We start from the raw sequence: 25,962 nt of genomic DNA, 5'->3' as shown, positions 1-25,962 counted from the left end.
GTGGGTCAAAAGACAACTCTGTGGAGCTGTTCTCAGCACCCACCTTTACATGGACAAGGGAGATGGAATTCAGGATGCCAAGCTTACACTGAAGGCACCTTTACCAGCTGAGCCATGTCACTGGCCTGAAAGCTCTAGCCTCATGCATGCTAGCCAACAGACTTGTAAATGACATCATAGAAATATAAACACAATAGTTCCCTTCGACATACTGAAGAGGATTAACTGTTACATTTTATACCCTAGCAAATTTTTGCTACACTTATATGTGTTGTGAGGAGTGGCAATGTAAGGCATGGTGTGTGGGAAAATGTCCTCTCCTTCTGCCTTATGGCTCCTGGGGATCAAATCCGGGTCCTCGAGCTTGCAGAAAGTACTGATACCCACTAAGCCACCTCACTGCCCCCACCCCTAGAAAATTTTAACAGAAAGGTATTTTCTGTTATTTTCAGAATGATATAGTTTTCTTTCTATTTTGCTTTGGTTATTACTCAAAACCACATTATTTCATCAGAGAAATTCTATAGCAACTTGGGAAAAGAAGAAAAGTGGTGTCTTTACACCTAATAATAGCAGCTGTTGTTTACTGAGTCTGTGGAAGTCAGGTGTTCTGCTGGACTTCTTGAATGCATAATGCACATAACTAGTCCTACATTGCATATGAATTTCCCAAAAGAGGAGCAATGTGGCCTGCAGGCACATCGGCTTCCAAGTTGAAGTCAGAATCAGAACCTATGACTGTCTCCCCATCAGCCCACAGTGCCCCCAACACCAGCACTATTCACAACACCTGTATCTATCTATGGGGTCTTTCAGGCTTACTCAATTGTCAACCCCAGTGAAAAACAGTAAGAACAGTAATAAGCCTGTATTTTTCTCTTGTCCTCTTTTCTGGAGACTACTAAGTCAGATACTTCTAAGAAAATCCATGGTAACTAGAAACGCTCCTCATACACCACGCTTGCCCCCACTACAGTTTTGATCTAGAATGTTCTCTGAAGACACCTCTGTTAAGGCCTGGAGCTTCACTTGGAGCTGTTGGATGATGATGGGAACTTTAAGAGGTGAGGCTGGCACTGGGGTGTGCCTTAAAGGAATGATAGGGACAGGGAATTTTCTTAGTCTCTTTCCTTCCTGGCTTCAGTGATGTAAGTGACTTCCTGCCATAATGCACTGCTCACCAAAGGCACAAATGGAGGTGTCAAATAACCAGAGACAGAAACCTCCCAATCTAGAAACCAAACAGGCCTCCCCGCTCCTTTTAAATTAATTCAGATATTTTGTTACAGTGATGAAGATCCAAATCAACTAAAATGTGATTACTTCTGACTGTTGAAAATAGAAAATAAATATGCCCTGTTCAATGAATAAAGAAGTTTTCACCAAGTATTTTAAGGTCTCTAGAAAGCAAATCAATACTATGTTTTAACATATTGCTCTTAGATAAACGTTTTAATTCTAAATTATTCAGCAATGTTGTTTGTTTTGTTTAACAGTGGTTAGGCATATCCAAAAAGTGATATTAAATGACTCTTGCTGTCAGCTTCCAAATTAGTATGAATTCATCCCCCACTACAAGGTTTGGAATAACTTTAGAGACAACTGAGATGAGTCTTCAGTTGAAACTTCACACTGCATCATCACCCTTTCCACACAACTGAAAGGGCAGTAGGAGACACTGAAGAGACCCTCATAGACTGCACATGGAATCAGGAATGAACTTAGGCCTTCCAAGCTCCGAGGGGCTCTTATCAAGCCTGTGTGCTCTGACCTAGTCTCCTGTACTCGTAACATAACCACTAACTGACTTTCTGGAAGCAGATACTTCTATGGATGGAGAAATAACTTTGAAATTCATACTTACAGTTATCTTCCACATCTTTTTTACTGTCCTCTTCTGCAGGGAACACTTGGTTTATAGGAGCCAAAAATGTCTAGCAAACAAATAAAAAATTGTAAAAAAAAAAAAAAAAAAAAAAGACAAGGAGTTCAACTAGTTGCATACATTGTAATGATAGCAGTGATACATTCTCTAGTAGAGTCTAACACAGGTTCTACTACTTAACTAAGCACTCTTTCAAAAGACAATAACTTCCTTCAAAAACTGTGTCCACTACCACTGTAGACATGAATCAACAACAGCAATTACCAAGTAAGTATCCCAGGTTCTCACACCCACAGGGAGACAAAATATCAAACACACTAATCCTGACAAAGTGACAAACACACCAATCCTAAATTTCTGCTTAGAGGCATGCTAGTTACCAAAAAGCAAAAGCACTTTAATGTTTGCATATAAACAATTTTATTGTTTTGAAACAGAAACATTCATAATCATTTACATAAAGCATAAACAAACTACTACTACTGTTATTTGAAAAATAAATTTGATATCAATTCCTACATAAAAATATGTCAAGAATACAAAAATATCTGATCCATATAATTAAAAGTACCCACAAAAAACTGGGTGTGGTGGCACATGCCTGCAATCGCAGCACTTGGGAGGTGCAAGGAGGGGGAATCAGGAATTCAAGGTCATGCTTGAGGACATAATGATTAAAGCCAGGAAAGCTACATAAGATTCTCAACAAAAAATTAACCCAAAAAGAAACTTGCATTCTTTCATCACTTAAAATGCTATGTGAGACACTGCAGAATTAAGATAGCATCTTGTAACAGAGAACAAATGGTCTCAAATTACATCTAAAGAGAATTAAATTTTAATCCATGCTATCTTAACAATTATTTATAAATTTATACCTCTAAATAATTACAATTAACTCTTCCAGTTGACATTTCCAACTGTACCAAATTAAGCTCTAAAAAAAAAAAAAAAAAAAAAAAAAAAAAAAAAAAAAAAAAAAAAAAAAAAACGTCCTGGTTCTTTTACAATAATATCGGCATCTGCAGGGCTGGAGGGTTAGCTCAGTGGTAGCATTTATACTCAGCATGGGCAAAGACCTGGACCTGATCTCCAGCACCAAAATCGAAAACAGTTTGAAACTCTATGTGTGCAAGGATACTGTATACAATAAGGTGATCATAGTTTATGAAGTAAAATCCAGGCTTCACAGACAATTCCAATTTAAAGGTATAACCAAGTTGGTGGTGCGGGCATCGTTCAGTGGTAAAGAAAGCTCTTGGGTAAAATATGCGATGCCCTGATGCAATCTCTAGTGCCGCGAACACAAAACAACAACAACAACGTCATACCCAGCTTAGAATACTGTTAAACTCAAAACTCAGAAAGCTAATTCTTTGCAATCTAATGCATATGTTCTCAATGTTATAAATTTGGATGGTTTGGAAATTATTCTTTCAAAAGTGAACTTGAATCAGTATGAACCAAACAGTGAACAGTATGTAGAAGAAGACAGCATAAAACAATCAATTCATAGCAATGGTTCTGTAGGAAAATCCATTCTGCAATAGCTGCTAATACCACAGAACTGTATATACACTTGTCGCAGCCATGGCAACAGAGGGCATGGTCCTAACCTGGCAGGAACTATAGCCAATGAAAAAGACTCTAGGGATGAATGCTGCAGGGAGGAGCAACTGAGCTCCTTAAATAAGAAGGTTAACAGCAAGCTAAGACCAGTCTAGAAGTCTCTCTCCCTCTTCCTTCAGACCCCCAAATTAACAAGCAGCCTCTATTTTCTCTACCCTCAATAAAACAAAATGTTTCATTTTTAAAAAATTCCATCAAAAGTTTTTATTTTTATGTTTAGGGAAGTTTTTCCATTATCAGAAGAAAACCAGGGCCCAGCAAGATGGCTCAGTAGATAATGGCACCTGCCATTAAGTCTGGGGACCTGAGCTTAACCTCCTAGGACCCATGTAATGAAGAAAGAGACCGCTTCCCGCAGGTTGTCCTCTGATCTCTACTCAACAGGATTGTGTACAACACACACACACACACACTAAAAATAACTTTCTCTAAAGGTAGTGGCTTAAGCCTCCATAATATTTTTTAGAAAATTTAGACTTTAGTTCATAGAAATATTTGTAGATCTATAAAATTTATGTGATTCCATAATTTAAACTAAGCCTCCAGGCTGGCAAGATGACTCAGCGATGAAGATTGAGATCTTGAGCTCAATTCTTGGGAACCACAGGATGGAAGGAGAGAACCAATACTCTCAAGTTAGCCTCTGACTTTCACATGTACATATGCAAACGTGCACACAAACACACACACAACAAATAAACAAATGCCCCCAAAATGATTGAATTAAACTGTACTTCTATTGGTTCTAGATACATATATATACACCTTAGGAACATTAATATGACATAGTTCAAACATTCTGAAATATATAAAATATTTTACAAAAGCACATCCCCTTAAATCAAGTTTCTTTTATTCTTGAACTGAATTATTCTGTCACCTACAGATGTGACAAACCTCAGGGGAACAGACTCAGGACATACAGCCCTCGCTTCTGGCCTTTAGCTTACTGAGCTTACGGAACACTTAAGCAAAAGGCAAAAGCTATCAAAATTTATTGTATGTGAACTTTTAAAAAGCCACTTTTTAAAAAGGCGGTGTGGCTGAGGTACTGCTAATGAGGGAAAACGAGAACACTTTATCTTTCCTTTCCTGAAGGCATCTTTAATTGGCCTCCACTAACATGGCACAATATATATTAGGCATTCTGGTTCCTGGGTTGTTTACAGTAACAGAACAGTCCTCTCTCTGAAGAGACCTCATGAGAGATCCACCTTGTTTTTCTAGGGTTCCCAGAAGGATGGCAGTCATATGGCCTTAGCTAACCATGTAGCGGTAGAACATAAGTTATTCATGGATATTTGCAGAGCTTGAAGTAAACAGAAATTATATCCGCATATTTAGTCAGAAAAAAATGTTTAGTAGGATTATTTGTTAAATTTAAAACTGTGAGACTGTGATCCAAAAGACTGAAACACACATGTCTACACTGGAGGCTCTGGCTGTAAGCAAATCACAACTCCTGGTCACTCTCCCCCAAGGTCCACTTAGGAATCTTGACTAGTCTATGTCTAAGACTTTACAAAAGGAAGTAAATAATATATGTAAAGAATTAAAGTATATTTTACACTATTATCATAAAAATAACAATATATGGAAGGTTTAAGAGTCAAATATCTTTCCTTAACAGAAAGATATTTACCCAAATCCCATACTATATAAGTTTAAGTACATGAAATGGAAAAACAAAGGAAAAGGAGATGACAAAGCTGAAGCTCCAAGCAGAGCTTGACCTCAGAGCAGCACCCACACCCTACACATTTACTTGGTAACACGCCGACTCCATCACAGCCATACCAGTGATCATAAGAGTCTGGCATATGGGATAAAGATGCTGCCACTGAGTGCATTTTCTCACACAACTAAGAGTGTTGGTTCTGAATCACAGGATCCTACTTCCTCATAGTGCGCGCTTCCCAGCTAAACAAGGAAGTCAGCCCAAAACTTCAATGGCATTGCCAGGCATTTGTTTCTGCCACTACAGCAGCAATGTCGACTTCATTTTCACCTTTCATGGGGAAGAATTTATATATGTGTGTGTGTGTGTGTGTGTGTGTGTGTGTGTGTGTGTGTGTGTGTGTGTGTATATATATATATATATATAGCTGTATCTGAAAGAGATCACATTTCGAAATCTCTACGAGACACTCACCTTGCCTTTTTGGTTCAAGGGTTCAATAGTTAGGCTGTCAGGGCCAATATCCACAATGTTGCCCATCTGAAATCCATCTGTGGGGTGGGGAGCCCAAACGGGCTTTCCATCTTCCATTTTGAAGGAGGTTCTCCACTATCTCCTGTTCAGAGGAACAAATAAAGCAACATGAATAACTGTGGAGATGTCTTCAAATTGTTTCTCCTTTACCCATGTAAATAAATCTCAAGTCATAAAAACGCCCGCTCTCTCTCCTCCGCATCCTGCTACCTCTTGCCGTCTGTCCACCTTAGATAACAAAGGCAGAGGCTGCTCCACCCTCAGGTAACCTGTAACCTGCCTGCTTCGGCCACAAGTATACCAGAGTACAGTTCAGAATGGAAATGTTCACAGTTCCTACCTTTCATCTGAAGACAATTTAGACTTCTACCTCAAGGAATCTGAGTGGCTCGTTCATCTTGTAGGAATAGACATCTATGGTGCAAAGTTAACAGAGTGTAAAAAGGACTCATTTTGGCCCTGAAGGGTTGCAGGGCTGGGGAGGGGGTCTTTCCTGTGGGCTCCCTGAGTCTGAGACAGCAGGTATGTACTCCGCAGGCTCATTCCCACACAACTGCTCAGCATATGTTCCCATTTTCCTACCTTGCTGCTAATTTGTTCACAGCGAAGTGAACAAATCTAAATACGCACATTGATGAATCTGGACAGGTGACTGCACCATCTAAGAAGCACCCTCCTCGCTTCACAGAGCGTCTCTGTCCTACTTTGGTTCCCACGCCTCCCTGTCATCTCCGCTGTCCTCAGTTTTTGCCTGTTCTTGAACTTCATATGAATGAGATCATACCGTCTGCATTCTTTTGTGTCTGGCTTTCTTCATTTAAAAAGCATTTCTATATTCAGCCCAGTCAACCATGTTGCCGTGTGGGTCTAGTGAACAATGAACTGTTTACATGTTGTCTCGCATTTGAATGGTTTCCAGGTAGTGCCCACTGAAGACATCCCATTTTCAACTCTCCCTATGAGGCTTTCATGCTTGGCATTCTGAAACGTTAACATTTATAATTCTGTCTACAAAGGCACAAGCTATCCAAAATGCTTTTTAAAAGGAGCTTCTACGCTATAAGACTAATGTGTGATTCAGTCTGCCAGCAAGTTGAACCTAGACATTCTACTTTCAGTATCGCAATGAGAACCTAATTTTTTCACTATTCACCTGTACTTAAAGAGCAGGCGATTTATGAAACATACTGTTTGTTTTGCATGCCTGGGAACTCCACTGAAGATCCCACGATCTCAGGACTCTGAGATGCAGTCCCTCACAAGAGCCACACAGAGGCATACAGTTCAGTTGAAAGCTTCTCACATGCTGGCATCCTGCAGTGTGTTTGGTGGCTAATCTTTCCTTTGCAGTGGTTGCAGAATGAGCTACCTTCTCTATGCAGCTCCTATATTTACATGTAATTAATTACATGTAAGTTAACAAGCGAAACAAAGATTCTCCATAGACAGTAAACCGGTAACTCTGCTTTAGGCTTCCTCTGCTGCATGTGCATGCCTGCTTTCCCTAGAATGGCAGCCACTCTCATGGCTTCACATGCCATCTGTGTGTGAGGGATACTCAAGCTTCTCTCATCATCCCAGATCCCCATGAAATTTCCAGACGTTTACCTGCCTGCTGGAACCTAACACAACGAACGGACACATTGTCATCATTATTCTGGTCTGCACCCTGCCTTGTTCTGCCCTGCATTGGTAAAGGCAGCATCACTCAGTTCAAATCCCACCTGGAGTCATCCTCAACTCTTCTGGCTCCTTCCGAATTCTCATCACCCTTTAACTTCACCAGCTCTCCCTGCAGAGACACCTCATACCCACCCACTCTTCTGCATCTCCTCCGCTATCTCAGTCCAAGGCTTCCGCAGTGGCTTACATAGCTGCTTCTACTCTTGCTGATCTTCAGATCAGCACTAATCCTGCTAAAACACATATCCCATTGTGCCACTGTTATCCATCGCGGCACAGACCCCTTATTTCCTGCTTGCTCCTAAGGCCTAGCACGTTATATACAACTGACAGTCCCTGGTGCATGAATGAACTGCTCACACCGTCCTGGGGAGTAAGCAGAGACGACAGACTAGAACGAGTTGGATTCTCTTAAAACCGAGGCTTGAAACTCTGCCCCACCACTGACTGCTCTGAGCAGGTTGACTCCCTCCCTGATCGTATCTTTACCTTTATCTCAGTGGTGGAATAGTCTCACTTACCTTACAGAATTGCTGTGGAGATTAAGTGACATAAAACTGAGATCACCACTCTAACAGACCCTAGTCACACCTCTCCCTGCCCCCCCCCCCCGCATCCTTTCATTGAAACCACTAATAATTTGACGGCAATCTTCTATACACAAAGAGAAATGGACAGTAATGATCGTTTAGGGGATAATTATTCTTTTAAAAATTCTGAAAATGTCATACTCATACAGCAAAGCACAACCCCCCCATCCCCCCAAAAAATAGAATGGTAAATCAAACTATCCAATCGCTTTCTCAATTTAAACCATGCAGTGCAACTTTTCAATGAAGTGGGCAAAGTTCAAGGCACACATCTAACCTTGCTTCTTCAGCACAGCCCTAAATCTACAATGAGGTAATTCTCAGAAAAATCTGTCAGGGCTGTTGAGACGGCACAGTAAGTAAAGGTGCTTGCTACCAAAGGTGAGAATCACGGTTCAACACTCAGAACCCACATTGTGTAACCAGGTAAGACCCGGGTTCTGAAACTGTCCTCCAACCTCCACATGCAGGCCGTGGCACATGTATGTGCATGCACAAACAGACTACATACACATTAAAGGAATAAATAAAGAGGTGTAAGAGAAACTCTTTCAGGAAACCCTTCCCATCAACCTTCATTCTTACTAAGCATGTCCACATATGCAGAGTACCTCAAGGCATTGTTCGCCATGCAAGGTGGCTCACAGCTACAATCCCAGCACTCAGGGGCTGAGGCGGGACAATTGCCACAAGCTCACATCCAGTCTGAGCTACATAACAAGACCTTTCTCAATAAAATAAAATAAAATAAACAAACAAACAAAAGACTCTACAAGGTGAGCCATTAAAGGGCAGACTCAGTTCCAAGGGCTACCATGAACTCCATGGAAGGCTGGCTGCAGAAATACTGAGCGGAAAAAGAAGTCACTGAGCTTTGCTGGGATTCACTCGGAAGTTGGAAGCTGTCAGCATCCCCAAAGTCACTGCTGGAAGACTCCACTAGTAACTGAAAACTATGTAGTCATGAAGACCATGCTGGGATCAAGCCGAGGGCCTCACACTGCCTAGGCAAATCCTCCACTCAGCTGGGTCCCCAGTCTGAGCTGTATCTGTTAAGTAAGCAAGCCGGGAACACTAGAAACAATGCGCAGAAGCAGGAAGGAGCTACAGGAGGCATTCCTGGCCTTTCTTCGTTGAGAGGCAAATAAGGCATCACCTGGAGACTCCCTAGGAAACAACTTGCTGTACGTTAGGAATGAGAAACAAGAACACATCCACATTGGTCTTCCTCTGGACTAGTGATGACTCCAGCAGTGTCCATGTGCCAAGTGCAAAATGAGTAGATTCATGCTACAAAATGTGAGCCACTACCCGCACGTGCCAGTGCCTTCAAAATGATCCCCAAGAGCCGAGCTGGGAGGCATAACAACATCTTGTGTTTTCTTAGCTAGTCATTACACGTTAAGCAGCAGCTCCCAGTATTTTAAGGTTGAACTGAAAGAACCAAATAACTAAAAAGGAAGAAAGACGAATTAAGCAGAACAAACGAAAACCCCTAGGCCTGCTTACACTTCATTTTTTTCTGTTTCTTTAAGCACCTACTATGTGTCACAGACAGCTAGGTGCTCAGACTAGAACAGTGAACAAGGAGGACAATGTCTGGCCTCAGGGAATCACTAGCTGGAAAACGACTAGGGGGAGGAAAGATAACCAAGAGGGTACACCAGTGCGGTAGCCGACCTTGGTGGGGGCAGTGGGAAGAGAAGACAGATGTATCAAATTTGCAATTTGAAGAGATTACTCTTTATCTGGTAGCCCCTGGCACACACCTTTGGTACAAAGCTGCCCACTGGCTGCTTCTCACCTGTATCAGTGTACCCCAGGGCTATTAGCTTCCTGGTGCCCAGACACCGTGAGAAAACTGGGCACTGGCTAACAGTTGGCCACAGCTGGTGTGGGTTGCATGCACCCAACGCTGTCTTCCACCAGGTATTTCTATCCCACAAGCGATTATCTGTACACCAAAATTCCTTAATGCATTTAAGCAACATTCCCCTTCTTACTAAACTGTCTCTGAAAACACCTTTAGAAAAAGTATTTCCAGGCTATTTTTCTTCAGTTAGTTATAGAAAAATATTGGGTTTTATTATTATAATATAGTATCATAAATTAATTAAACATTAATGATGGCATTTACTATAAACATTGGTTTGCTAAAAAATAAATATCATAGATAGAAAACACTATTAAATTCAGATAAGGACAAAAAAATAAGAAACATCTCAAGATTAACAAGCTCCAAAAATGATATCAATTGAATGAAGAATTTGAATTTTTACTCAGTTATTCATATTTTTCATAAACATGTATTGAACTCCTATTATGTATGAGTATTAGGTTATGATGGAAAATATAGAGGCCAACTGTTTTTCAGTGTGAGACATAAAAAGAGAGAAAGATCTACAACAGTCTTCGTGCAGGTCTGCTGACAGTGGTAGATATTGGTCCAGATGACTGACCACTGAGACCCTGCAGGGCATCACTCAATGTCTAAAGTTAAGTCTGTGACCACTTCATGCATAGAGCTGCTGACCAAGGCTAACTGACACTATTTTAAAAATCACTACAAAGACTATACAACCTGAATTATTAATATCGGTTATTGGATTTTTCTTACAGATTTTCAAAGACAAGATCATAACTCATATTTTAGATATAAACTCCTGCATGAATTGCTACACAAAACAGGCTTGTAGTTGGACAGCAACCAAGTTCTCTCATAACTCATAAGATTAAGATGCTTTTCAACTCTACTAAGTTGGGTGTGAGTATGCACAAAGCAGATAAAAACAGAAAAAAAACAACTTTTTCCTCACTGGCATCTAGCTAATTACAGAAAACCAAATCATATGCATCAAGAACCATTCACCATGTCCTAGACATTACATTAAGACACTTTGAAGACTTTTTTGACTCTTTCATACACACTTTCCCTCTCCCTCAACTCCTCCTAGACACTCCCTACTTCCCTAACCTCCCAACTTCATGCTCTTTTACACCCTCTATCGCAATAAAAACAGTATGAAAAAAATGCCAAAACAAAAGAAAAAGTTCACACACACACACACACACACACACACACACACACCAGAGAGAGGAGAGAGAGGGAGAGGGAGATAATGTGTTTTGTGTTGGCCAGCTACTCCTGAGCATGGGGCCTGCCTTGGAGTAGGGCTGATGTACCCAGTACACTCCATTGGAAAAACATGTGCTTTTCCCTTTCCTAGCAAGTATCAATTGCAAATAGTTTCTTGGTTAGGGAAGAATCCACTTCTGCCTTTTAGTGCTGGATTTTGTCTGTCTTGAACCTGTGCAGGTTTTGTGGGTGCTGGCCCAGGCGCTGTATAAGTTTATATGAGCATTAGTCCTGCTGTATCTGGAAGACACTATTTCCTTGGAGTGATTCACTACCTCTAATTCTTACAAGGCTTCTGCCTCCTCTTCTGAATTGACTCCAGAGCCCCAAGGGCAGGGATGTGCTGAAGACATCCCGTTTACAGCTGAGCGCACCAGAGTCTCTCCACCTCTGCACATTGTTCAGTTGGGGGTCTCTGGTAATTCCCATTTACTGCAAGAAGTTTCTCTGATGAAGGTTGAGCACTTATCTAGAGTATAGCAATCTGTCATTAGGAGTTGTTTTATTGCTATGTTCCTTTAGCAGGATAATAATATTAGGTTCTCTGCTAGGCCTATGACCTACCTAGTCTCAAGGTCCTTGGTCACTTTAGCAGTGTCAGATATAAATTTAGTCTCATAGATTGAGCCTTAGATCTAATCTAAAAGTAATTGGTTACCACACTGAACCTCATAGAAGAGAAAGTGGGAAGTACACTTGAACACATTGGCACAGGAGACCACTTCCTAAATATAACCCAGCAGCACAGACACTGAGAGAAACAACTAAGAAATGGAACCTCCTGAAACTGAGAAGCCTCTGTAAAGCAAAGGACATGGTCAACAAGACAATACAGCAGCCTACAAAATGGGAAAAGATCTTCATCAACCCCACATCAGACAGAGGACTGATCTCTAAAATACATAAAGAACTCAAGAAATTGGTCATCAGGTGCTGGAGAGATGGCTCAGTGGTTAAGAGCACTGACTGCTCTTCCAGAGGTCCTGAGTTCAATTCCCAGCAACCACATGGTGGCTCACAGCCATCTATAATGAGACCTGGTGCCCCCTTCTGGCTTGCGGGCATACATGGAAGGAATGCTGTACACATAATAAATAAATAAATATATATATAAAAAAAAAAGAAGAAATTGGTCATCAAAAGAACAAACAATGAGGTATAGATAGACCTAAATGGAGAACTCTCAACAGAGGAATCTAAAATGGCTGAAAGACACTTAAGGAAATGCTCAACATCCTTAGCTATCAGAAAAATTCAAATCAAAACAACTCTGAGATTCCATCTTACACCTGTAAGAATGGCCAAGATCAAAAACACTGATGACAATTTATGCTGGAGAGGATATGGGGTAAAGGGAACACTCGTTCATTGCTGGTGGGAATGCAAGCTGGTACAGCCACTTTGGATATCAGTGTGGCAATTTCTAAGAAAATTATAAAACAATCTTCCTCAAGACCCAGCAATACCACTTTTGGGTATATACCCAAAGGATGCTCAATCGTACCACAAGGACATGTGCTCAACTATGTTCATAACAGCACTGTTTGTCATAGACAGAACCAGGAAACAACCTAAATGCCCTTCGACTAAAGAATGGATAAAGATGTGGTACAGTTATACAATGGAGAAAAAAAATACATAGCAGAAAAAAAATAATGACATCTTGAAATTTGTAGGCAAATGTATGGATCTAGAAAACAGCATATTGAGTGAGGTAACCCAGACCCAGAAAGACAAATATCATATGTACTCACTCATAAGTGACTTTTAGACAGAAAGCAAAGGAAACAACTCACAATCCCGAAGAACCTAGACAACAATGAAGACACTAAAAGAGACATGCATGGATCTAATCTACATGGGAAGTAGAAAAAGACAAGATCTCCTGAGAAAATTGGAAGCGTGAGGATCATGGGGAAGGGAAAAGGAGGAGTGGGGAGGAAAGGAGGAGAGCAGGGAAAAATATATAGCTCAATAAAAACAATTTTTTTTTAAAAAAAAAAGTGGTTGGGTACTCCCATAGTATTTATGCCACTATTGTACCAGTATATCTTGAAGGCAGGTCACTGTTGTAGGTCACAAGGTTTGTAGCTGGGTAATATTGACGACTACCTTTCTCCTCTGGTAGAGGTACATTCCAGAGCTATGAATGCTAGTCAATATGAGTGAAGTGAATGTTTTATCTCACTTAATTATTAAATCTCTGCCAGGTAGTTATTAACCATTTTTATAAGAAATTGAGGTTTGGAGGTTTAAATATTTGTCCAAACAGAGATAACTAAGAAAGATATGCAGAAAGGACCACTGAATACTGAGTGTCTGTCCTTAGTATACTTTCTGTTTCTGTGATCAAACCTGCTGATCAAACGCATCTTGGAGAAGACAGGGTTTGTTTGACTTAGAGTGCCAGATCACAATCCATCATTGAGAGATGTCAAGGCAGGCAGGCATTCAAGCAGAAACAGCGCAGAACCACGAAGAATGCTTCTTGTTGACTGGCTAGTTCTCAGCCGGCATCTTATACAACCTGCAAAGGGGTGGTACTGTCCACAGTGGTCAAAGTTCTTCCTATATCACTTAGCAATTAAGAAAATGCCTCACAGGCTTGCCCATGGGCCAGTCTGATTGAGTCAGTTCTTCAGTTGAGGCTCCCTCTTCCCAGATGATTCTAGATTTGTCAAATTGATAGCTAACGATGACCCAAATCTGCCTCCTAGTCATTGTACTACATGGCTTCGTTTAAGGGAGCTTCCTGTCTGCATCAGAGGTTAATGTCACTATACTGAAAAAGACTTTCTATGTAATATAACAATGTTCCCTAGTTTAAGTCATAACAATAAAAAATACACAGCCCAAAGAAAAACATATAGTCATCCACCTGGATATGGGAAGTAGAAAAGATTGCCAGGCAAAAACTGGGAATGTGGGGGTGGGGTGGGATGGGGGTAAGGGGAAATGGGATGAGAAAAGTGAGAAGGGGAGGATGGGGGGAGCTTGGGGGAATGGGATGGTTGGGATAAAGGAAGGGTGGATATGGGAGCAGGGAAGTATATATTCTAATTAAGAGAGCCATCTTAGGGTTGGCAAGAAACTTGACTTTAGAGGGGCTCGCAGGTATCCAGGGAGATGTCCCCAGTTAGTTCCTTGGGCAACTGAGGAGAGGGAACTTGAAATGACCCTATCCTATAGCCATACTGATGAATATCTTGCATATCACCATAGAACCTTCATTTAGCGATGGATGGAGATAGAGACAGAGACCCACATTGGAGCACTGGACTGAGCTCCCAAGGTCCAAACAAGGAGCAGAAGGAGGGAGAACATGAGCAAGGAAGTCAGGACCGCAAGGGGTGCACCCACCCACTGTGACAGTGGGGCTGATCTATTGGGAGCTCACCAAGGCCAGCTGGACTGGGACTGAATAAGCATGGGATAAAACCGGACTCTCTGAACATGGCAGACAATGAGGGCTGCTGAGAAGCCAAGGACAATGGCACTAGGTTTCGATCCTACTGCATGAACTGGCTTTGTGGGAGCCTAACCTGTTTGGATGCTCACCTTCCTGGACCTGGATGGAGGGGGGAGGACCTTGGACTTCCCACAGGGCAGGGAATCCGGAGGGAGGAGGAATGGAGTGGGGGGAGGGGGAGGGAAGGGAGAGGAGGGGGAGGGAAATGGGAGGCGGGGAGGAGGTGGAAATTTTTCCAACATAAATAAATAAATAGATAAATAAATAAATAGATAAATAAATAAATAAATAAATAAAAATACACAACAAGTACTGTGTCAAGAAACAATAAACTGCCTGGGAAAGCCCACGACAGCTCCTCATATCAAGTTCTAATTATAAGGAGTTTCCCTTATAATTTCCTCATTCCCATCTACCCTACCTCTGGAGGGTTAATGCTTGCTAAAGCCTGTCTTTTTATTGATTTACAGCACACTGAAGTCAACGAGAACACAGACAGACCTTCTCTTCCTGAGCAGAACCTGGCCCCAAGTTATCAGAGAAGGTGACACCCAGAAGTTGCTGTCAGAGGCATCAACACAAGCAGACACAAGCCTTCTGTCGCCAACACAGTGGCTGACCTAAGTGAGCAAGAGGGGATGTGTGGAGCTCGTCCTCCAGAGGCCTTGTTTAGGAACAATGGACAACTAAGGCAGCCCACCTGTCTGGAACCCCCATACCTTCCTTTAAAATTTCCTACGAAACATTCTCCCTTGGGACAAAGGGTAAGATGCTCGCTGGAAGACAAGAGGCTGTATATTTCAACAGCCAGCTTGTTGTCAATAAAGCCCTTTCTTCCACGGTCACTCTGCCTCTGCGTTCACTGACTCCATCAGTGCTTACCCTTGTTCTTACATCACATTCAATACAAAAGACTCCTGTGGCCTAAAAAGGTGCTGAGACTCACACCACCAGACAGCAAGGCTATCAGCTCTGCAGCAGTGCACGCCTGCTGGATACACACAAGTTCCATTCACTTCTGACCATGCCTGCCTAGAGTTACAAGGCACAGAACGAACACTTGAGATGCCATTTGCCCTAGATTGTATAGATGATGCTTCTAACATTCTGGCTATAAAGTGGAGTTCCCAAAACACCCTCGGGTTCTTAATTTACTCATCAATTCACATAACCCAAGAGAGTACTGAATTACACACGAGGCTTTATAAAATATGTTAGGGAGGGTTGATAAAATAATTCAGAGGGCAAAGTGCCCACTGCTCAAGAATGAACTCAGTTTGGAGTCTCAGTACCCATGGAAAAGCTTGGAGTGGAGGTTCACAAGTGTAACCCCAGCTCTGGGGATGGGAGAAGAGGAACGTAGGGAGATTTCTGGAACTCGCTGGCTGGTCAGTCTTGTCAAACTTGAGAGTCCCAGGCTCAGTGACAGATTTTACCACTGATTAATTAATTAATTAATTAATTAATTAGAAAATAAAGGTGAAGCATGATGATATGGACCTCACGAGCACACCTGAATACACACATATCCCACCGTCAGGCAGAGAGTATGGACACAGACAAAATGAGGTATCAGGTGAGGTGTGAGAGTTTCCTTGATACTTTGGACTTTTTTGGAGGCTTACCATCAGCATGACTGCAGTAAGACATTCACTAAAAACATGATTAGACTGAAGGATGTGACCCAAAGCTAAGGGACTAGCTGGAGAACGTCAGCAGAGCCAGCTGGTTGCTGCATTTACCTGGCCTCTTGTGCAGTGTTCTGCCCTGCAGGACACAGGGCAGGATGCCCTGGATGAGAGAAATCTGGCTCCTGTTGTCTACAGAAAAACCAAAGTACATACAACATATACACATGTGTAACATGAATGTGTATCATATATGTCCTATGTCATATCACAAATATGTTCAGATACCATACAAAGCAAGAAACTTAAACTATCTTTTCAAATTTCTTTTCAGAAGCCTTTTGAGTTATTTTTAACCCCACTATGTAGCATCCATTGAAACAATATTAAGAAGGTCTAAAACTGCAAATTTTCTGCCTTAAAAATAATTAAATATTCCTCAAGCTCTCATAACACTATATACTCATTAACATAGATGTATGCCATATATTCAAACTTCTGTTCTATTACTAGAGCCAAGTCATTCTTAGAGATCTTCTAAGACCCCATCTCTTCATCCACTCTACTTAACCTACCACCTCCAAATCACAAAGGGAAACCTCAGTCCATACCAGTCAGTCTCATGCTTTTCCTTCTCCTTTCCCTTTTCTCTCCTCCTTTTCTCTTGTCCAACATCACATGGTCAATCTTTCCCTCTTATTATTGGGCTGTTTCATAATCTTCTATACCACTGTCCCTATTTTCTCCCTCATCATCTCCTCTTAAACCCAGTCCTGTCCAATGTACACTTCAACCTCTCAAGATGACCAATGATGATCGCTTAATCATATGGTCAAGTTTTGATCTTGAATATGAAGCATTAACTGACAAACGAATACTGCTCTCCTTGAAGCAGATTATCATTTACTTGACTCTTCAGGTTTTATTCCTATTCTACTTCAACTCCTTTTTTTTTGGTTTCCTTGGCCAAAATCTTCCTTCATTCCTTACCTGTTCGTCTCTTCCTGGTCTTCCTGATCTGCTCAAGTCAGAACCCGTTAAGACAGAATTCTTGGGACTTTTCTTCCATCCACTCTCATTTTTCACTTTAAAAATCTCATCTAGGCCGGGCAGTGGTGGCGCACGCCTTTAATCCCAGCACTCGGGAGGCAGAGGCAGGCGGATCTTTGTGAGTTCGAGACCAGCCTGGTCTACAAGAGCTAGTTCCAGGACAGGCTCCAAAACCACAGAGAAACCCTGTCTCGAAAAAACCAAAAAAAAAAAAAAAAAAAAAAAAAAAAAATCTCATCTAGTCTTAAAACGTTGAACCTTCTGACCAATAACAGCATTAATGGAGATGGCTTACAGTTAAAAAACATTTGCTGCTCTTGCAAAAGACACAGATTCTATTTTTAGGAGCCAAACTCCAGTTCCATAGAATACAACTTGCCATTAAGCAAGTTGTACCACTCTGCTCACAGACCCCATTTAAGTGCTCCATAGCCAGACCTCTTGAAAGAGCTAGAGCTCTCTGCGCCAGTACAAACCAGGAAGCTGTTTTGTTGTTGTTGTTTTTAGGAGCCACACCTCTGCTTGCGGCCAGCAAACAAAGCCTTTCTGAAAATAATGCGGCTACTAAGAAGCTGCACTTGGCTCCTGTTTCTGTGGGTCTAGAAGCACTATTTTTAAGCTTTCTTAGGCTTTATGTGGGTGTACATTGCCGAACGTTCGGGCGTCACTTTGTACATGGAGACTGTTCGTTCATTTCACCCAGCTGCACACGTCAGAGACTCTGACGCCATCTTGACTTCCACCTGCATCATCCACATCCAGTCTTTGAGCAAACCCTGTTGGCTCTGTCTTCCAATTTGATCCAGAACCTGACTTAATCTCAGGATAACCAATTCTTAGCAGGCCCTAGTCCATAACTCTTCTCCAAGATAATGGGAATGGCTCTGCCTGGTTTCCCTGCTTCCTCCCTTAGCTATTCACAGCGAGCCCTGTGAACACTGGTCAGTTTTGACTCCTTCATCACCTAAGTCACGTCACATTTTGCTTTTACCCCTTCCACAGTGTTACTCACAAAACAGCCTAACTCTGCTGTGGTCCATACATACACCTTTCACCCATGATACCTCTAGTTCATAACCCCTCTGATGTTCACGGCTTCTCCTTCTCCTGAGCTTCACCCATGACGGCTCCTTGCTGCTCCCTGAACACACAGTAGTGCATCCTCTCCAGAGCTCTTCCACGGAAAGTTATCCTATGCCTGATGATATCAACACAGTTTGCTCCTTATCTTCTGCAGATCTTTCCAAAGGATTATAACATACCAGCAGAGACCCGCAGACTAGGCTGACAGTAGCAAGCTTCCTCAGAACAATGAAGACTTGCATTTGCAGTAAAGGCCATTTGTTACCAAGTCCGACAACCAGAGTTCAATCCCTGAGACCCACACATGTGCCATGCATTATACATATGCACCTCCCCATCCCCCAAACACAAATAATAAATAAATGTAATTAAATATTTACAAAAGAAAGAAACCTGTGATGATAAGATCAAAAAAGTTACTCAAGGAAGAATGGAAAAATCCTGTCCTGTTTACAGCAGGCTGGTCTAAGCCTCTGGAAGGTGAAGCTGAGCTAGGCTAGCAGTTCCCTGCTGTACATATCTCAAATGGGAAAAGGATAATAAAGCTTCATCTCCGGGCAATTTGACTTTCACTGGGCCTTTCTTACCCCTTAAAGACATCCAGATGTGAACTCTCTACTTTGTTTCTATTGAGGACTCTTGAATTTAATTCTATAGTGTGTGTTCACAAAAATTGCTTTTGTATATTTCTATTGTATCATTTTGTCTGTCTCTAAAACAGCATGGGGCAAAACTCAGCCCAACCTCAGAATTTCCAAACATAATGGGGCCACAGAATCTGTGGCTATTATTACTTCACATTTACATATTTTAGATTATTGTAAGCTAAGTTTCTATTCTTGGCATGCTCAACTTAAAATGTCTGTGTATCGAAATGTAGACGTTTATAGGGCGAATTTTAACTCAGCGATGCTATGTGTAGAAGCTGTTGCCTTTCTTCAAATGGTCTCAGTCTCACCCAAAGCGCATGCACACACACCACTACTGCCTCTTTAAACGATATTTATCGTGGCCATTTCTAAGTAAGATGCAGACATTTAGGATCTAACTGCCAAGGTTTGGGACAAAAGAATCAAAAAGTGGCCACTTTAGAACTAAGTCCTTGCTTCCTGATCAGCCTACTTACAGGTTTAAAAAATATATCACGTGGGCAGGTGGCACTAATATATTTCATTCTGTCATAAACATGATTTAGATCCAGGTCCCTTTTACACTGCATTTAGGCAATAGTTAATCTTTGTCTTTTCTGTGTGGTAGCGAATCTTAACTGTCAACTTGACACAGCCCAGAATTACCTAGGAAACACAGTTATAATGAGGAACTATGAAGACATTTTAGCCTTTGGGCATGTCCCTGGGAGGTTGTCTTGATGGTTAATTGAGGTAGAAAGACCCACCAGGAATGTGGGTGGCAACATGGGCTGTGCTCTCAACTGTAGAAGAGTGCAAACCCAGCTGAGAAGCAAGCAACCATGTGTTTAACATTCTCTCTGCCCTTGACTGTGGGTGTAATACTTCAAGTTCCTGCCTTGACTTCCCCGAAATTCGTAGCCAAATAACCTTTTCTTCCCAAAGTTGTTTTATATAAGTGAAGGAAAGGACACAAACATAAAATAAGGGCAGGGGCACCAGGCTTGCTTCCTACCTTTGCTTGAAGAACAAGTAGAAATACCATGAGGGATAATGATATGTTTTACCTGTGTTTCAAATAGAAACCCTTTACAGGAGTTATAGGCACAAAATATATTGATTTTAGAAAGGTTAAAAGAGAAAAGAAACACTTTTTAGGTGGCAAATTTTAGCTGATAAATTACCTTTATCCAAAGGTAAGGGATTGCTCCAAAGTGGAGACAGGAAGAAGTGAGGATAAAGCCAGAAGCCTTAAGCATCATCACAGGTCTAAGCATAATGAAGTTTAGAAAAGATAAAATGTTTAAAAAGATGCTGCATACGTATGTGAGTGTGGGGAAGGTGAGCGTGTGTGCGTGTGTGTGTGTACCTGTGTGGTGCACATATATGTATGATTAAGTGTATTGTAACTGAATATATTTTACAAATCTTATAGTCAGATGCTGCTAGATACTTATTTAATAAGTCAGCATGGTCCAAACATTAGGAGGATGCTACAGAAGAAAGAAGTAGGACTCCAGAAACTTCAAGTAACCTTTTAAATCTACCTTGTAGAGTTTTCAACAACTGAAACAAAATATAGACTAAAAGACCAAGGGAAACGTGATTATAACAAACAAACAAACAAATAAATAAACGCCAGCTGACAGCCTTAGCCTTGAGGAATAATACTTTGACTTGCCACCTGAGAGAAAGTCAGGGAGACAAGACAGAATTCTAAAGAATGCCAGCCACAGCTTCAGATGATCAGGTCACAAGGCAAGAACTGCTATCAATGGAGTTCTATAAAAACAGGGCTTTACCCCTTCTCCGAGGAGGGAATCCGCCTAAATGAGGGTTACCCACCCACAACTCTTAAGTTGGCTGTGCTGAGTGGGCCCACAGTTAAACATAAGCCTCTTCCACAGGAGCAGGCCACCCACAGAGGTACAGACATGAATGGCTGGTACACAGGACAGCCTAGATACCAGTGTACAAAGCAGGTTCCTAAAAGAATATTAAAGGACTTCATGGCTCGTGGCTCTGGAAAAAACAGACATTAACTATTTAGTTCTGCTAGCTTATGTCTTAGTAAAGGAGAAAAAGGACTGTGACAGCCACAATTCAAAAGGCTTTCAGGCCTGTTTGTTCTCTCTCTATGATGACCTCGCAGGTAGAACTCAGCCACCATCTTCCCATGACCTAGCATAAAGACAGGCACATTCAGAGAAAAGCACGGACAATAAGACTCCACTCAGTGGTGTTTGCTGACACTTTTCCATGGTATGTAGAAGCCAGTCCCACCCAGATAGAAAGAACCCAGAGTTATTCATTAGATTAAAAGCCCTGCCTTCCAAGTCTCCACAGCCTCAAGAACATCTTAGAGACAATGCTGTTCACAGATGCAAAATTTAAAAGACTTCAAAGCAGCTGGAGAGATGGTTCAGCAGTTAAAAGCATGCACTGCTCCTGCAGAGGACCTGAGTTCAGTTCCCAGCACTCACATCGGTGGGTTCAAAATCCACTAGCTGTAACTCCAGCTCCAGGGAGTCTGGTGTCCTCCTCTGGCCTCCCTGGGCACCTGCACACATGCAGCATATGCAAACACACTTTTTTAAAAAAATTTAAATTAGCCAGGTGGTGGTACACAACTTTATACGGCCATTGGTATTCCTTTTAACAGCCCAAGGGACCTGACTCTTAAACTCTGAAGTTAAGATGATGAGGGTAGCTGTATACAATACCTGAGGGTACTGAACACGCTAACAGCAGTGCCAAGGGGAACACGCCTAAATCTCAGAAAGAAATGATGTTTGGAGGTCAACACAGCCAGACAGCAAACTCCAAAACAAGCTCCTTGTGCTACAGCCATTCTAGCTAGCTACTCTTGTTAGGTGACCCAATCTACCTTCCCGCTGCCAGACGGGTCAGGAGGACCGTTCTGAGGTCCTCAGACAAAGGCTGCGCTCCTCAGCAGACTGCCGTGATTACAGAGAACGTCACCATCCCTCAGCTCCACCAAAGAAGGACGGAGCCAAGAGTGTATGTGGGGGAAAACGGTGGCTTACACAAAACCTTGAAAAATTAGCAAAGAGGACACCTGGAAATCTACACCAAGCCTGACCGTGAGCAGCAAGGAAAAGTGCAAAGAATCATCCACAGCTCATCACAATCCTAAACAACTCAGCCCATGTGGCACATGACTTTGCATGTAGGACTACATGTAACAGATCCTGTTGTTATGTAGCACTGTTCTGTCCAACAGCAAGGGGGAAAGCCTCGTGAAACAAGGAAGTAAACAAACTTCATGGATCTCAGGAAGCTGAAACTTAAGATCTGCAAAGGCCTCTTCCTGAGGCTGTGGAAGCAGTAGAGAGCTGCTTTGGGAGGAGACTCTCAGGTGCTCGTAAATTATGCAGAAAAGCCATGCAGAGAAGCCCCAGTTGCAGCTTTTCTGATCTGTCATCCATGTTTATGCGAGCTTTCCAGGGATGCAGCTGTATATGAGTCGTCTATGCTCCTGTAAGCAAGCCCTAACCTACACTCCTGAAACTAACACTCGCAAAACTTCATTGTCTCACTAGGTTGGATTTTGGTAGAATGGCTATTTTGTCTGTTGTAAGTTCCCTATCTGGGATGAGAAGGTGTCTGTGTGTGTGTCTGTGTGTCCTGTCTCCCTGGAAAAGACTCACATAGCACCCACAGTAAGCAAATGAGTCAAAAGCACCAATCCTTTGCAGAGGGCCCCCTACTTAGCTGCTAAACCTTCTGTCCTTCTGGTCTTCTCCTTCAGAAGTTATGTTGTTTTCCTAATAAACTGGCTCATGGTTCTGTTGCGATTGTGTCTCTGCTCAGTTCTCTATTCCAGGGCATGGACCCTGGAGCCCCTCGGAAACCTGCTGTCACCTAGTGGATTAGACCATCCCTTAAGGGGACATGGAGAGATGAATAAGTGCTTACTGCTCTTGCAGTAACTCACAACCACCTGTAACTACAGTTTCAGGAGGAGCTGATGCCTCTGGCCTCAGAGGACACCCGCACTCACATTGATATACCCACACTCAGACACCACACACACACACACACACACACACACTTTAAAAATAAACTAAAATTCAAATACCCTTCAAGTCAAACTCACTCATTGCTTGTTAGTCAACGTAACATTTCCTATTAATGTGTTGAATTAAAAAAATTAAGGAAATAAATATAATAAGAGATTCTAAAAACACAAACTGGAGTCTAACATTAGGTAAGTTGTTAGGCTTTGCTCTGTTTTCCAGTAGACTTACACACCTCCACTTCTGTGCCAAGAGAGCCAAGTACTACCATGGGAATAACCTGCCTGGATGTCTGACTGCCTTAGAACTCGACACAAACACGATGTGTATATCATTCTGATCCTCCCTAACAGTGAGTTCTTATGAGAGTTTCATCAAATCGCAAAGTTGTTGAGATAGTAAGTTCTTAAAAAGAGAAATTATCCCACTAAAATACAAAAACTGATTATATGGTCAACTCCTGACTTCCTAGCTCACAGCACATAGCAACAGTGAAATGGAAAGCTGCATGAAGGCTTAAGGGGCTTCAAGTTTCCCAAACTCGGTCAAAAGCAAGGGGCCTACTTGCCCTTTCCTTCGGCACATTCCCAGCGAAAACTTCCCCGGCCGTGCTGTGGGCACTTTGCCTACCCGGCTGTGTCCGACTTCCTTTAGGGCAGTTCCCTCTCACACACACCAAAGTCCAACTGGAGTCCTTACGTTGGCAACTTTCCTGAAAGCTCCTAGTTATAGAGGTGAGCTAAATCAAACACTGAATCAGACCAGTTCAATGGCCTAGTTACAGTTTCACATCTCCGCCATTCTTAGACGTATTTACACAATGATAACTCAGCAATTAAAATTCAACTCAGCTACAGTTTGGCCTCAATTCACAGGACTTACCATCCTGGAATAGACTGTTAGAACTGCTAAGTAACTCTTTCTGAAAGAAGACATTTTCATTCGATGCTGGAGCCTGTGTTTCTACAGCTTAGTTAATTCACATTAAAGTAGCATCCCCAACTCCCTTACAAGAACCTTTCCTGCTGATGGTGCCCTTTAAAGCTGCAATATCACACCAGTTTTTTATTAAGTCAGTATAGAAACATACTTTATTTTTTTTAACAATTCAAGGGTAGCAATCTTTAAAGTTTGTCTAAGCAGACACAGGGCTGTGCCCTCCTTCCCGGATGCATTCTGGAGCTGCTGGGACCTGCCTTCACTGCTCTCCACTAAACACGTATTTAAGACCCTGCATGGCCAACAGCTTCCTCCTCCACTTCTCATTGAGATGATAGATTGGACACAAATGCATACATTTATTAAATATACAGTTTACTCCGGGCTGAAAGATACTTTCCTTCAGGACTTTGAGGGCACACTCGAGGGTTTGTGGCCTGCTGAGTTACCGTGCCTGTAGGTTCCATCCTTTGCATCACCCATCTCTGCCCTGAGACCAAGAAGCTAGGAGGACCTTGAAGGGTCCGGTCTTGATCTTGGGTGTTCGCAGCTCCCATAATAACACAGCTCAGTAGTCACTGCTGGACTTCACTGTGGCACACACTGTTTAGTTTTGCTTTCCCTTGGGGATTTTGGACAGATTTGCTAGGACTATAGATTACACCATCATCCTGACTCACTGTTCTACACACTCTGGGGGCTCAGTCAGTATGGAAGCACGCCCGTGCCATTGAGAAATGTCTTCATATTATTTCTTTCTTTTCTTTTATCTTATATTTTCTGTTCTCTCTGAAAGTCTGATAACTCAGTATCTGTGTTTCATATGTATGACTTATTCTTTCTCTTTTCTATTACCCAGTTTATCTTTTTATTCTAACCTTGCAGGCAATGTCTTCCACTTGGCTTTCTAATCTTCTATTTTAATAGTTTGTTTCTGTGATCGCACTTTCAGTTTCCCTCTCTGATCTGCTTCCTCCTGACTATCTGTTATTACTGCCTATGTGTTCTCCTTGCTGGGAAGGCACCCCCGCATACATAGTTTGCCACTCCCATTCCGCTTACTACAACACAGCTGAATGGCTCCATGCTCAGGTAACTGGGCAGGGCCTGTCACATTGTTCAGAGGCTTCCAACTGTTAAGATATGTGGTCCTTCCTCTTTCCACACAGGTTCTTGAGATAAAAATGGTTTCACAGACAGGTTAGAAAAGCTGCGCAAAGACATCAAAAATGGAAAGGCACAATAATGGAAAAGGACACAAAACTATCAAAACCATGGCTGTCCATAATTCCGAACGTGTTAACATCCAACACATGACTTAAATCCCATTCTTGTTTACTTTTATTATTTTTGCTTTATTTGGGTAAGCCATAAGTACTAAGCTATAAATAAAAGATTATGGAACGTTTTCACATAGCTACATAGAATCCTCAGCACAAGATCAAACCCAGGAAGGTGGTACCTACCTAAAATCCCAGATTCAAGAATAGGAAGCTAGAAAATCAGGATTCAGTCATCCTGACAGCAAGTTCAAGGCCAGCCTGTGATAAATGAGACCCTGTGTCATAGGAAGGAGATTCAAATACCACAGACTACAATAAATATTTTAGAAAATGATCTGAAATTGGAATTAGTTAGCTCAAAAGTGACCTTTGACAATGCTTCCCCCAGGGCCCAGGACGTGGCTCAGTGGACAAAGGTACTTCTGCCAAGCCTGACAACCTGAGGGCCATGCCCAAACCCCCTAACCTCTACATATGCACCACACACCCAGAACACATACACACACATGAATAGGAAGGGCCTGTCTCAAAACACTTTTTAAAAATCTATTATGCAACTGTAAGAGAAAAAAGTTAATCTAGTAATTAAAGTTGTCATAACAGCTACATAATTACACCTATAATTAATTTACTGCTTACTTTTATCCACAAAAAGTGCCAGATAATCATGCAGCAATGACAGACTCCTATAAAAATTACTGTCATC

At 41.9% G+C, this 25,962-nt stretch overlaps 1 protein-coding gene across 9 annotated transcripts in view; it reads right to left on the bottom strand.

Moving 5' to 3' along the window:
* Myo6 (myosin VI) overlaps positions 1-25,962 on the bottom strand; it is a 136,128-nt gene that overhangs the window by 77,297 nt on the left and 32,869 nt on the right. For 7 of the 9 annotated variants that reach the window (XR_009057035.1, XR_009057036.1, XM_057768793.1 and 4 more), the window contains exons 2-3: positions 5,667-5,808; positions 1,865-1,934 (exon numbers count right to left, since the gene is read on the bottom strand). Coding sequence is in view for 7 of the 9 variants with exons in the window: in XM_057768793.1 (XP_057624776.1) it covers positions 1,865-1,934; positions 5,667-5,783 (187 nt within the window). In the remaining 2 variants the exon portion in view is untranslated. Of the gene's footprint in view, positions 1-1,864; positions 1,935-5,666; positions 5,809-6,066; positions 6,143-23,598; positions 23,686-25,962 lie in introns of those variants that run through there. The other 2 variants (XM_057768788.1, XM_057768787.1) reach the window with 2 other exon arrangements.

Source organism: Chionomys nivalis, chromosome 4 (assembly GCF_950005125.1).
Source record: "Chionomys nivalis chromosome 4, mChiNiv1.1, whole genome shotgun sequence".
NCBI lineage: Eukaryota > Metazoa > Chordata > Mammalia > Rodentia > Cricetidae > Chionomys > Chionomys nivalis.
The sequence above is the reverse complement of the archived record's forward strand: the minus strand, read 5'-3'. Positions and strand labels throughout refer to the sequence as shown.